At 34.1% G+C, this 14708-nt stretch overlaps 2 protein-coding genes across 3 annotated transcripts in view; one reads left to right on the top strand and one right to left on the bottom strand.

Annotated features, from left to right (window-relative positions):
- The window catches only part of LOC128998662 (uncharacterized), a 28952-nt gene extending 15254 nt beyond the window's left edge, over window positions 1-13698 (top strand). Inside the window, exons 5-7 of the mRNA XM_054424889.1 lie at window positions 2213-2354; window positions 5292-5397; window positions 11234-13698. Of these exons, the coding sequence (XP_054280864.1) occupies window positions 2213-2354; window positions 5292-5397; window positions 11234-11237 (252 nt within the window). The 3' untranslated portion in view covers window positions 11238-13698. The remainder of the gene's footprint in view (window positions 1-2212; window positions 2355-5291; window positions 5398-11233) is intronic.
- A 256-nt stretch (window positions 13699-13954) lies between these two features.
- The window catches only part of LOC128998426 (protein tyrosine phosphatase domain-containing protein 1-like), a 28135-nt gene continuing 27381 nt past the window's right edge, over window positions 13955-14708 (bottom strand). Inside the window, exon 12 of one of the 2 annotated variants that reach the window (XM_054424550.1) lies at window positions 13955-14088. In XM_054424550.1, the coding sequence (XP_054280525.1) occupies window positions 13970-14088 (119 nt within the window). In that variant the 3' untranslated portion in view covers window positions 13955-13969. The remainder of the gene's footprint in view (window positions 14089-14708) is intronic. The other variant, XR_008491204.1, reaches the window with a different exon arrangement.

The following is a 14708-nucleotide window of genomic DNA, read 5'->3' as shown; positions in this document are numbered from 1 at the left end:
TTATGATGATAAATATAGTAATAATTAATTAGATACAGAACAGTACTCTTCCAGGGAATAAAAAGATGTTTCATGACGTTTCCGCGGGAGACGATGATGATGTCTAAACTTCAAACGGCCATGGGATTTTTTAGTGATTTTGCCGCGATTGCTCATGACGATGATGGCGTTTCTGTGACTCAGGAGACGACTATGGTGTTTCCGTGACCGCGGGAAATGACGATGACATATCCGTGACAGCGGGAGACGACGATGAAGAATCTGTGATCGCAGGAGACAACGATGACGTTTCCGTAATTGCGGGAGATGACGTTACCGTGACCGTGGGAAACGATGATGACGATTCTGTGATCGCGGGAAACTACGATGACGTTTCCGAGACCGCAGGAGACGTTAACGAAGACATACTGCAAATGGCTGTGGGATTTTTTAGTGATTTTGTCGCGATTCCGTGACCGCGGGAGAAGACGTTCACGTTTCCGTGTGATGATGTCCTAAAATTATTGTTTGACGATGATGACTGCGGGAAATTATTAGAATTAAGCTACGATCGCGGAAGATGATGATAACTTTTCTGTGATCGTTGGAGATTATTATAAGGTTTCTGTTACTGAGGGAGATATTCAGGATTTTGCAGTTATTGTGGAAAATAGGGATGGTCAAGTCTCGAAATTTCGGGAAATTTTCGGGAAATTTTCAATCTCGTTACACGAGACGAGATTACTTAAACGCCTGCAGAAAGTCAATGCAACACCCGCAATACAGGAGCGTGTTGTAGTTGCGTTTCCTTTTCGAAGGCGTTCTTATTTAATTAATTCTTTTAATGTAAATATTACTTTCATTATTTTATTAATATTACTTTAATAACATTTGAGAAGTTTTGTTAAGTGTAAGCAGTGTCAGGAATGTTTTATTACTATAAAAAAAGTCAAAACAAGTAACTATTTTATAAAAATTAATATTGCTTTTATTTTATGATTTATTTTATTTTAGGATAAGTTGAACTCTATCCTAACTGATATCACCATGTTTCCTAATCGTAGGCATTTTTAATAAGTTAGGCGTGATTAATAAAAAAATGTTATGCTGATGTTATTTAATGAAAGATTGTAAATATTCTTGCCTATTATCATTATTTTAGTATTTAAACAGTCATCTAACAATGTTACAAAATCAGGTAAAAATTTCGAACGTGCATTTCCCGTTGTGTATGAGAAGATAAATCTCGTCTCGATCTCGTCTCGAAATTTTATGAGAAATAAAAAATCTCGTCTCGTCTCGTCTCGAACTAAAAATCCAATCTCGTCCATCCCTAGTGGAAAACGATGATGGTGTTATTACGACAGTGGTAGATGATCACGATATAACCTCGAGGTTGAGAAGTTGAGTATGAAAAGTAAGACCTGAACTACCTGGAATTACTCATGAATTTTCTGGTTGGCCTGGTGAATTTCCTGGACACCCTGTAATAGAAGTAAACATACTTTTAACTTTGTAGGCCATTTTAGAATTTCATTTTTAGTTTTGGGTTGGATTGACTTTTTAAAGAACCTTTAGGGTGTAGAAGTTTTGAACATTTTGGCTGCAGTGAAGACAGCAGTTTGTCAAATATATAAACTATTTTCTTCTACGTATTCTTATATTGATTTAAATTTTAATGCACTCTAATAATTTCACCATAATCTCTATTTAAATACCATTTCAAATGTTAAATGTTTTCCTCATAGAGTGCATCAGTATCTTCTAATCCCAATAGTTTCAAAACTAGCTCTCTGATTGGTCACTGATGTATCACATAACCAACTCCTTCCTTCTGTAGTGTAGGGACACTCTTGGGCAAGTCCTGTTGCTATGAGGACTTAAGACGCCTTCTCTCATATTAATACATTTTCAAATACCATAAACCGCTCCATACCAACATAACTAAATACCGCTGGCTTATAACTAGTTGTGTGATAAAGTGAACTTATCAACATTATAAGCATTTCAGGAAACATCAAAGGGGGCCCCCAGTCTACACACCAGTTTTATGTTAAAAGATTAGTGTCTCCAACTTTAAAATAACTTTAATACAGTCCACATTGCTTACCTATAAATTAACATAAATTCCCCACAAGCAGGATTGGTTGGTTACATAATGTCAGTTGTAAAAGCTGGGGGTGCACTTGGAGACCTGTTGTGACACATAGTTTAATTAACCGCTCCTGTTTAGGGGACATTGCTGAGTTTGGAACCTTGCATTCATGAGTTCTTCCTTGCGGAACCCACTGGACAATACATCAGTGATCCCCTTGGGAATGATGACAGGAAAGTCCTTCATGGGCTTGCTCAATATATGGATCTCAATTCTCAGAGTAAGTACTAATAATGTTTGTTATTTGTAACAGTTAAATGTATTACTGTGCAAGCTCTAAGTATACAGTTGCCCCTCTATAATCTGAAACTTTGGATGCTTGATAGAGACATTGAGGATACATTGGTAATCCAACAGAGTCAAGTTATATTGTTTTGAAATTAGTTCCTGGTTTTGGTTTCTTGTCCGCTTCTGTAGTTTTTAACCAAATTTAATTATTTTTTTAATCTATTTGCAATATGTTTTACCTCTTGCAAAAGTGGTAGTCAGTTTTGTTTTTAGAGAAATATAATCTCACATAGGTTTGATTGCAACAGATTGAATAAAACAATTGACATCATGAACAAAAACATTCAAAAATTACTCGGAAATACAGATCCCTCCTACATTGACATAACTCAATTGCATAGAAGTTGCTTTACAAGTCATGGACTTCATCTCAACTCAACTATGGAGGTAAACAAAAGCTTGTTGAATCTATTGTAAATAGTGTTCAGGCTAATATCAAGAGGCAAAGTACAGTGGTTAATGTTGAGGAGTGTGTGTCAGCGAGGTCAACACCTGCTGCAATGTCGCTGAAGGAATTCCCACCACTTCCCTCACAATCCAGTAACGGACTCGAGCCAACCTCTCTGACTGAAGAGCTAGAGCATTCTAACAACATTGCTCTGGTTGAGGCAGATATGAGGGAGTACCTTGAGAAATTTAAAAATGACCCAGAAACTGTGTTCGCTCACACAATATTATTTTAATTATTTGTTTATTGTGCTCTTTAGTCTGTGAAGTGGTGAGCGACAAAGAAGACTCTCCCCATACGCAGATGTACAGTCTTTGTGAGGATTTTTCTTTTGTACTATTTATTCTTTAACCAAGATTGTAACCTCTGAACTTTAAAAATAAATAATATTCTTATTCTTATTGTTCTTATAGGTATAAATAAATATAGAATCCCCATCAAGAATCACGCCGAACAAAATTTCATGCATTTAAAGTGGCCATTGTGTAAAGTAATGTCTAGGTCAAAACAATTTCATGTCACTCAGTATAAATCTTTAGTTTTGGGCTTTCAACCGTAAAATATATATTTTTAAGGATTGTTTTTATTCATGTAAATCAGATAAGATCACAGTTATAATAAGAACAGATAGGCAATTTCGTAAACTCTTACCGTTGTACCGATAAGTAATATTATTTGTATTAGTGTTTACTATTTAGGATACAGAATGAGTCATGTGTTCATAGTTGTATTTTCGTAATTAATAAACAAAAGTTTGTTTCTCAGTACTTTGATAATTTGTTATTTCTTAATCAATATTTTACACGAGGGTAGGGTTCAAAACTTTTTGTTAAATCAGAAATCTTTTATTTGTGTAGGCCTACATTGATTTTCCCCTTTCATGGAGGAGATATTTATTTGATGACATAATTTCTCACCAAAATGTTAATGCACAGATATATGACGACATATCAGAATTTATTTTTTTTGTGAATTTAATGTAGATATAAAGAACAGATTAACAATTCTTAGTCTAAATATTATAAGTTATAGTAAAAATATTGCCGAGCTGATTATTATTCTAGATAGTTATGCATATAATTGTGTTGTGGCTATGGAATGTTTTTCTATCATTGAAATCTGTAAATATGTAATTTGGTCTAAAAAAAAGAATGCGATAAATGTAAAGATTAATAACAGTCATTACTTTATATAAAAATACTGAAATAAAGGGTGCACCAAAATAACCTGACGGTTTTTAATACCAAATAACTCAATAACAAACTACAATTTCATGTATTAAATAACGTTATATTGTACACACTACTATGCCATTTTCATTTATGAAAAATTATATCACTCAGTTTATATCGCCTTCTCCTAAACACAGGCTTCCCATTTTTTTGCATATTTGCAGTCACCTTCGCCTGATGAATAGAAGCAATCTCTTCCCTGATACACTGCTTGAGTTCAGGGATGGTTTGAAATTTCAAAACAAACATTTTGCTTTTTAAGTATCCCCACAGCCAACAGTCTCACAAAATTAAGTCTGGGGATCGAGCTGACCACATCACCAAACCAAGAGATCACTTTACCGGCAAAGAGTTCACGCAAAACTGACATTGAATAATTGGCTGTATGACAAGTTGCGCCGTCCTGTTGAAACCACGTGTTAGTCATGTCTATTCCTCATAACATCCGCAGTTGTGGAACCAAAAACCCCCTCAGTATTTCCAAATAACGTTCCGAGTTCACAGTGACAGGGGAGTGTTCCCATTTTCGTCCTCAAAAACATATGGTCCGATGACTCCAAACAGTGCCACACCACACTGCACCACACTAGACAGTAACTTTCTTTTGACGACGTGAGTTTTACCAAACATAACCTAAAAATGGCATAACATAAGCAATCGTTCACTACAACAATGAGGTCTCTAGCTAGTATAACAGCTGACTTATTACAAAACAGAAACCGTCAGGTTTTTTTGGCGCACCCTTTAAAATGCTTGAGTTTTATAAAAAGTGGTTTGCAATGTTCAGTGTCACTTGTCCTAAAAGTTGTTCTAATGATTTTTTTCTATATTGTAAGTATGTCTTGCACAAAACTTGAATGGCCCCAAAGAGTAATGCCATAGGGAACATGGGACTGACAAAAAGCAAAGTAAGCTACTCTAAGATATTCAAAACTCATATTAAAATTTAATAAATCTAACAAATCTAATAAAGGATTTTCATTTTGTTGTGTTTTCATACTTCTTTTAGAAACTTGCGCTAACAAGTAAACTGCTACCAACCAGCCTCTATCTCACCCTCTGAAACACATTTAAGTATTATCTTTGCTTATATTTAATACTTTTCAATTATTCGATTTCCAAACAAATCTACATAGTAGTGTGAAGAAATATTACTGAGTCAAAATGTTACTATCAAACCTTGTTTCAGGCTTTAACTCTGAATTGAGCTGTGATCATCGCTGTACCAAGGTGACCAACTCTAAAGACACCTTCACTGCTCCTGCCGTGCTGTTGTCCGAGTTCCTTGGAATCAGGTAGGATCAGTAATTATATTATTGTAGTACCTCTGACTATTTTTATACAACCGGACAATCCATCCCTATGTTAAATTTGTCGCCAGTTTTTCAAGATCAAAATCATCGTAGTTGATGTGAGTCACCAACAGATTGTTCTGATCTAAATTACAATTATCTGTCGAATACACAAACTTTTTTACCATGTCAAAAATAATTAAATGACTTCTTGTGAGCGAAAGCAACGGTTATGACTCATAAACTTGGTCAGCAACAAAAAATAAGGTAGAAAATGGATTTGAGGACACTAGCGCATTCTGTGACTAACACACACAACTACGTTCTTTTCTTAGCAGTAAAACATGTAAGCTACTGAGCAATCTTAAACGTTGGATTATATTATCGTTGACTATACACAAAATAGACTTCCCATTTACTGTAAAAATTTGAAGTCAGGAAAATATATGAAGTTCAGGACCATCTCACCAGAGGGTACTAGTGAATTTGGTTAAATTTTAATTAAAATCAATGCAGTATCATAGCAAACAGCTGATTAATTTATCGCTTGACACAGAATATTGTAATTAGTTTGTTAGACAATCACAACGGGCGCAGGACGAAAGCCACGAATGTTTATCGCTATAAGCTGGGGGTACGTAAGCCACGGCAATTAGCGAGGGGTTGAGAAGTTTTAATCCTGGGGACGAAAGCCACGACGGCAGGCCAGGTAGTTGGGAGGGGCGAGGGAGAAACGGGAATCTCTCACATGAATATGGAAATTATAATATGCAGGGGACGCAAATATTTAGCTAAAGCTGTTTGGTGATGTTTCAATGAATTTCCAAATACAGCTGTAAGAGCTAAAAATAATGAAGGAGCAGTCAAATGAAACCCTATATTCCATGTATATTATGACTGTTAATATCCTATTTAATTCTTTTGCTGTTTTAGTTTCTTTTCCTGTTGAAACAATATCAAATATGCAAATAGATAAATTTGTATGTATTGGTAAAACTGTTTTCGATCCAATATGAACAAAACTAATTCTAAACATAAGCGTAGGGGTTTTTAATTATGTGTACGACTAATTTACATGATTGACCATAGGCCGACGGATATAGACGAAACCCTTATTGTATAACTTCCCACTTGTTTTCAATACTGCTAACGTAAATAAGTTGCTGTTTAGAAAGTGATTTAAATAATTTATTCTATTACGATTGTGTTTACAATAAATACGTTATACCATCGATATGTCCAGCTACTGTCAACAAAGCAACAATAGGATAAACCTTTACCTAATTAATCAATCGATAAATAATTTTGATTGATGACACAATCGGAATTCACAACTTTTTACAAGAGCTTTTTTTACTCCCTATGGAATAAAAATGTTACTTAAGACCCGCAATGCATGTGGTATAAATATCGTTGTTTTTGCATTAATATGATGAAAACCCCTTATCGTATTGAGTATTATGGAAGATAGTATGATAATTTAACGATAAAAGTTAAACATAAATACAAGGTTTTACGTCGGGACGGAAGTCCAATACATGTTTAGTTTTACATGTTGTAATGTTGAATGCAATAAGTGATGTGGTATATCTTCTTTCACTATTTTTTTTAAAACAATAACTGTGACTATTATTGATATTTAATTTCAAAAATCCAAACAATTACATTTATTCGTATGTATTAAATAACTTTAAAAACTCCGTCAATATTTTTTGCTTGGTTGATTGTCACATCCTACACACAACAATTATGTTGCTATATTGCTTACTATGTATCACTATAGCATATTATTATACAAATGTGCACATTAATAATTTCTAAACATAAAAGCAGATTTTTAAAATTCTTATCAGAAATCAAGTTAAGTATCGGAAAATGTCGATGAAGAAGGCAAATTCAGTAACAGCCGTTCTGCATCTGCATACGCGGTGTGGCGAACGTGGTTAACATAGTTTGGGATGAACTATAAATTTATGCATTACTTTTACTTTAAAGAACCAGCACTATATACCCGTGCGTGTAATATTTTTACGGGGGTTGGTTACATCATAGCGTAGGGTTGTTGACCCCCGATTTCCGGCATAGAGGGAGGTTGTTCCGTATTCAAGCATCTACGCAACCTAGGTGAATCCAGACTTCATTCATATTTTGTTCTGACCCTTGCCCTGTCACGTGATGTCTGGCAATTCCCCCCATTCCTCATGTACTCTTCAACCCGGCATCATGTTCTCGCCATTTTCCCTAGTTTTGTATTATAATATTCCCCTACTCTATTTGTGGCATATAAATTGAACTTATATTATCGTATGTTTATCTTATGTATTTATTTGTGACACACCTAACAAAAAAGTGAACTGAATAGTTAAAAACTGTATTCAAACTGTTCTTGGTGCAACTACCGGTCGCGTACGCGAAAGCTGGCCAGCAAACATCAAGTGCGTCAACGGTCTACTAGACATCACTTCAGTAAAAAGGAAGGTACCAAATCACATTTCTTCCTATTTAAAAGTTTATTATTTTGTGCTCACAGTGTGTCTCTAAAGCTGATCTTAACATAATATATCTCACATCCCTCATTTTTTATACAGTCCACCATATCGAAGTTTACCCCCCAGAGGTATCTTGGAATTAGTCATTAGAATGCTGCGTAACCCTAACATTCGTCATATTTGGGAAGTCACGGTAGTTATGAATTTTAGATATTATTTTAATCCATGGCACCTGCCTTCCCCAATTACTTTAAGATTATTTATGATAGGTACTCAAGAAAAAAGATCAGAAGTTGTTGATAAGTGCAATCCCGTTCATTCCTACTTATAGTCTAATAAAAATGCAAATTCATGGAATTGCTGTTGAATAAGTTGCTTTTTAATAGGAGGTCATGTTTTTTTGCGTATTATGTTAAGTATATTGAAGTGAATTACAGCATTTTTTATGTTTTGTAGAGATAATGTATATGCATGACATCAAGTTTTAATAACACCTTTTACTGGAAATTTGAGGAGAGCCTGCAGCTGTTTAGGGCCTCTGAGGGTTATAAGTACCACAATAAAACATCATGCTCGGTGTTAATGTAACTTAAATTTGTATATAGCTTTTCAATAAAGTTATGGTGGAACTGACTGTAGCCTACCGGTACTATTTAAAAATTATGTTTAAACGTGTAAACCTAAGTTATACATCAGGAATAGTATTCAAGCAACAAACATGATTTTAAGATATTATCAGAGTAAGCAGTCCGAAGTTCCTGGTGGTTAATTCTCCCTTAGCTGAACTTCAGTAATCGTCCGTCACACATTGATAACTAATTTTGTTGAATAATTTTATAGATAGATTTAATACATACAGTATTTGGACTCTGGGGACATAAAATCGAAAAAGTAAAACTGTTTAGGGTTTACCGTGCTATCTACGGCAATAGCTTATCCCTAGTTATTATTTGCTTGAAATTAATTATTGCATTTGTATGACCCAACAACTACAGTACACTAACGATAACCGTAGTAGAGCTTAAAGGTCTATTTCTAACCTTTATAGCACGGCGGATTCAGATTCAACTGACGAATTTGCTTGATTGAGACGCATACATAAAACAGGGAGCTTAAATTTCCCGTTCTCCCTGTGATCTGCCACCCTGACAGCAGTCTACCTGGCTCGCAGTCGTGGCTTACGTCCCCAGGATTAAAACCTTTTCGACCCTTCACTAATTGTCGTGGCTTTCGTTCCCCAGCTTATAGCCATAAACATTCGTGGCTTTCGGGACGCAGCCATCACAACAGACTACACCACGTTTTTTGGCCTCAAATTTTTACATTACATGGGAATTTTATTCAGGGGCGGACTGGGTACTCTATTAGGGCGTAAACCTTGACCAGCCCGAAGGCGCCCACCGGGGGGTCTGGGGGGTATGGAATACCCCCCTGCACAGAGGGGGGTCCACGGAGATTTTTTTAAAAATTATACCTGTAAACTCGCATTTTTAGGCAATCTAGAGGCATTAACAGTGGAAATCAGAAATCTGATCACTGACACTATAGGTCAATGTTTGGTTTAACAAATTTAGACTATTTACCCACACGACTTGGCGCTATTCTGACAGTAAATATACTAACAAAAATAAAAATACAAACGATTTTCTTAGGTTCTTTCGTATTATATTTGTGTATTTTCACTATTTTCCCTTGCATGACTTGGCTGAATGCATACAATATAAATCATGTGCTTCCTGTTTACAACCTGAACCTGCAACTGCTGTATTTTTTGGCACTGTAAATAACAGAAGTTATATATTTCAGATTTCTATGAAATTATTTTAACACAAACATTGGTTTCACTGTGAAAAAACCAATTTATTGACTTAAACTGTTTTAGCATTACATTAAGTCAAAACTGTAACCCTAAAGTAGGCCTACCTAAGCTATTTCTACAAACGAAATGGAAGCCATAGACTAGAGAGAACTACGAAGGTATTTTGGGCTGGCTATGTGTAAGTAAAATAGGAAAGTTGACCAAATTAGTGCCATAGTGCATATTGAAATCATTAATTAATAGGCGGTAGCCACATATTAAAATACTGTTTACTGTTTAACCTTTACTGTGTAATGGTTACGTTAACAAATACACTGTCACTAAATCTAATTTTAATTTTGTAAAAGTAGTGATTCTACAATACTACATTCGTTCATGTTTCCTGTGTAGGTAAAGAATATAAAAATAAATTGAAGCTTTCGACACAGAGACACAAATTAGACACTCACTAAAGAGGGACACATTTTAATTGGCAGCTCACACTCTTTATTTATTTATTACATGCACGGCAAACGCCATTTTACAAGAGAGTTGAGTTGACATTGATAAAAATTAAATGTGACTTAAAGCACAGAAAACATACTAGTAGTATGTTTTCTGTGCTTAAAGTGAAATAGTTAGTGTGAGCAATAATTAAATATTATAACAAATATGAAATAATATGAAATTATCTTCACTAGTTGTTTACCACAGACGACAATACATCGTGACACCGACCGAGACCGATGTCGGATGCAGTCGCAGTGCAGTTTTTTCGGGTTTGGCGTAAAATGACGCGGGAAGAGGACAGCTGTTTTTAAGTAGCTCAGACCACAGCACAGATTAAAGTGCCTTCCACTCGGAGTAGGCCTACACGTACGAGAGAGAAGAGCTGCTTTGCTCTCGCTTGTCGACAGTGTCTATTCAGGTCTCACATCCGACTTTATGTTTTCCTATTCACTGCTGAAACTTTTACTCGAAGTTTTTACTCTTGCTTTCTAAAAATACGTCTCGTCTCATTTTTTTTAAATCATGAATTTTTCCTTTAACGAGGGCGCAAATATTGGAATTTTGAGAAGGCGTATCGGCCCACCGGCCGGTGGGCCGGCGGGCCAGTCCGCCCCTGATTTTATTGTGTGTATAGTCAATGGTAAAACCCAGAGCTCGATTTGCGGGGGAACGGCGGAACGGAGTTCTGGCACCTCTCTTTCAGAAAGAAAAAAATATTGGCATAAATAGGTACAGATAACATTAAATAGGTTACAGTTCCGGCACCTCAATTTATATAAATCTAGCACTGGTAAAACCTATTAGGTACTTTGTTAATCCCAGGTATAAAGTCATTGATATTATCCTATTAGAACCATTATAAACGGTATACCCTTTTAATCATTTTTTTTAAATATTTGAGTTATTTTCATGAACTGTCTTTCTCAAACTGTCTTTCATACAGTTTGAGCTCTCCAAATAGGGTATCATATTTTTATAAAGAAGCCAAACATAAACTTCTTAATTTATTTGTCACAGGAGGAGTAATTTTTCATTGTTTCAGCTGATGCTGTTATGAAGCCAACAATACTTCAGCCGTACATGTCTGTGGATTGCAGTTAAAACTCAAAGATTGTACTTTAAGCCCGAAATCATGTATGGTTTCCAAAATTACTTGTTCTGTTCAGTCATAATATTTTCACCCATCAGTGGGTGTTAAACCATTGTTTGTGTTAACACTCTTAACAGTGTTGAAAACCTTACCTATTAACACAGTAGGTATTTGATTGTTTTCACAGTTATAGTTTAGTTTTTTCAAGTTCTTTGTGTTGGACTATGTAAGTATTAATTTTATTTCTGACCACTCAGTTTTATCATTTCAACTTTGTTTTTTATTTCATGGTATTTTTTAACTACACCAAAAACACACACTTTTTCCTGTAATAGCCGACTTAAATACTCGGTAAGTTTGAGGCGTACACTCCTTCCGTTCTGGAAAGGCTTTAATCATTTATTCAAACCAAACTTTAAGGACACTTTTGTAGCACAACCCTATCTTGGTTTGTTTTACCTATTAGGGTTGTAACAAAAATAAATAATGCTATGAGACAAAACCTCTTTCTGCATAGAAAACCCTCCTGTTACTAACTGGGGAAAGTTATTCACGTTATCTTACTAATACATGTTAACAATACTGTACTGTTTTTATGCTTAGAGATTATTATGTTTTTTTTTTCATTGTTCTTATGGTTACTGTTATAAACATCATGCTACTTGTATCTGACTTTTTTATTCAGCGTGTGGATAACATTTAAAAATTTTTTTTTTAAATACACCAAGAGTTCAAATATATTATATAAAATACTTACTCTAAATTAAAATATTCTAAGCAAAGTATTGTTGCTAGAAAAGGTCTTGTCTTGGATATAGAGGTTCTATTCTATCTAAATTGTAGGATGTCCAGTGAATTGATTGTAGGATGTCCTGAGAAACGTCATTTTAAATTATCATTTAAAACACCTCAATGTGAAGTGGCTCCAAAATGTTTGAAAGATTGTCATTTATTTGGTTGAAGATCCTGGAAATCCTTATTATGAGTTAAAAAGTTCATAAACAATAAAAGTTTTTTTTATGCAATAAGTTTATTTGTTTGTTAGATTGCAAGTGTGTTCATTGAGCCAAGCTTAATGTTTGTGTAGGTAATAAGCTTTATAGTGTTCAAGTTTTACATTGTGTCTTAAAATATTTTGCACAACTTACTTGGCAACTTTTACTTTAGTTTTCTTTCACAAACATATTTTTACTCATAAAAAGTTAGATCTCATGTAAATAGTTGTTTTTAATCCAGAAATATCTATAAGTAGTAAAGGTTAACCATCCTCACTGCTTATTTTAAAGGTTTCATGTAAATATTGTTATTGTTGACATTCTTGTGTTATTAGAAACAACTGATTCATATAGATGGGATGTATATTTCAGCAAACTACTTCAGATGTCAAGTCAAGTCAATGCTAATATAAGTTACGTTGAACTGCCTAACAAATCGCAAGGAGTCTTCATGCTATATGTGTTTTATACTTTTGTATATTAGCATAACCTGTCCAATCAACTTATTGGCCTGAGATGATAACATATGTGTGAACAGTAAAACCTCATCAATTCAGACAAATGTTGGGTTCCAAGTTGTCCAGTTTTATGAAATAATCTCAATACCAGGACTGTTTGGATATCCTTCTAAAATAATTACACACCTTAACCTAAAAAAGATTGAACAATGTATAAAAATACACAACATTTGTCACCTTAACAATATAAACCCACTCCTTGTCCACTAAACAGCATGCTGCGCAAAAAAACTGTGCATGCCTAACTTAACTTTATGAAATTTATGTAAAATGCTGTCAAATGGCTGTGTGGATTTGGATTACACAAAGTCTGTATTAGAGGGGTTAGGATTACTATGCTTTACTGTATTAACACTCTCTATTTGATTTTTGGTAATACTGCTTTATGTAAAACAAATACTTTTTTAGTGTTAAGTGTTAAAAGGAAAAACTTGGAAAATTAAACAATGCTTTTATCCTTACAATAATACATTCAAAATGATAGCCATGTAGGCACACATATTATGGTATTTGGATAAGAATTTGTGTCAACAATTTGTCAAATGTGGATATGACCAAAGTAATTTATCATAAACTGGAAACTACAGCTTTCTATCCAAAGAAATGATACTGGCTTGGACATAGTAGAACGCAAATGGTTTCAGAGTTCTTAATATACTGCACCAATTTTCGTTATGTTATTTCACCCGGTTGAATTTTTGTATAAATGTCCAAGCCCATGGTTATCTGACATATCAATCTGTATAGTAAAAATGTGGTTAATTTTATAACTCAGCTACTATTTAGTGTAAGAACTATTGTTGAGTGTGCATAAAATGTCATTTGCTTTTCAAATATGTGTAAACCATTGGATTTTTTATTCTGAAACCTTGCTTTCTGAATAAATGTTAAAGTTACCCATTAATAGTTCTTTTTATTCAGATTACCTCATTTAATTGAAATTTAATTTTCATATAGAGTAACCTAAATTAAATCTTATTCAGTTTTTTTTTTTTTTAATAACGAATATTTGATATCTTACTACTTACTTTCAATTGGCAGAATTGATAGTCTACTAATAGGGAGCACTGGTAACAGATAAAAAAAACCTCATGTAGGAAATCTAGAAAAATTACAACAAATCAAGATTTGTTGGATATTTTTTATTTTAAATACTGGGTTTTATAAAAATTTCATTAAATTCTTTTATTTTGTTTCCTCCATTCTACGTGCCTCTTGACTTGTGCTAGTAGGTTCATTGAAAACTCCATAACTTTTTTATAGGTTCCTTTTCTAAGTTTGTTAAATTCTTTTTCTGAAATAAAAACATGAAATAAATACAAGCATTGCTGCACTTTTTAGAATCTCAAATGATCAGTTAAATCCACAGAAATAGAAAATGGCCGATGTTTTATAAAAATACCAATACATTACTGTTTATTTTGCTGTTAAAGGCATTGATTTTATGAATTTGTCCGTAAAAAAAATTGCATGTTGACAGATAATTTTGTTTTGAACTTGTTAAATATTCTTTTACTGAGTTTCACAAAAATAAAGTAAAGTTTCATGGTGAGTAAGCCTCCGAATCGTAACTTGCAATATAAAAATGGTTTATGTTACCTTTTTGCGTCAAACTATCTGTGTGTAGTTAGTACAACTACAGCTGTTTCATGCACCTAGGGCACATCTTTAGGTTGTCAGAAGAACGTTAGATAAAAAACGCATTCATTTGTAGATGAATTTGTGGAGATAAATATGTGTTATCAGACACAAAATACACAAAAAAACTACATTTAAATGACACAAATTTACAAACTCGGCCAAGTGATGAACACACGAGACAGGCGCTCGTAGATTTTGCATCATGAATTTGTTCGTTCTATATATGGTCGGGCTGTTCTTTAGATGCCTTGTAAATTTTTTAATTCCTCTATT

Source organism: Macrosteles quadrilineatus, unplaced genomic scaffold (assembly GCF_028750875.1).
Source record: "Macrosteles quadrilineatus isolate MER2022 unplaced genomic scaffold, UCM_ALF_1.0 Scaffold_7__1_contigs__length_78375512, whole genome shotgun sequence".
NCBI classification, from domain to species: domain Eukaryota; kingdom Metazoa; phylum Arthropoda; class Insecta; order Hemiptera; family Cicadellidae; genus Macrosteles; species Macrosteles quadrilineatus.
This window is presented reverse-complemented; position numbering and strand designations above follow the sequence as displayed.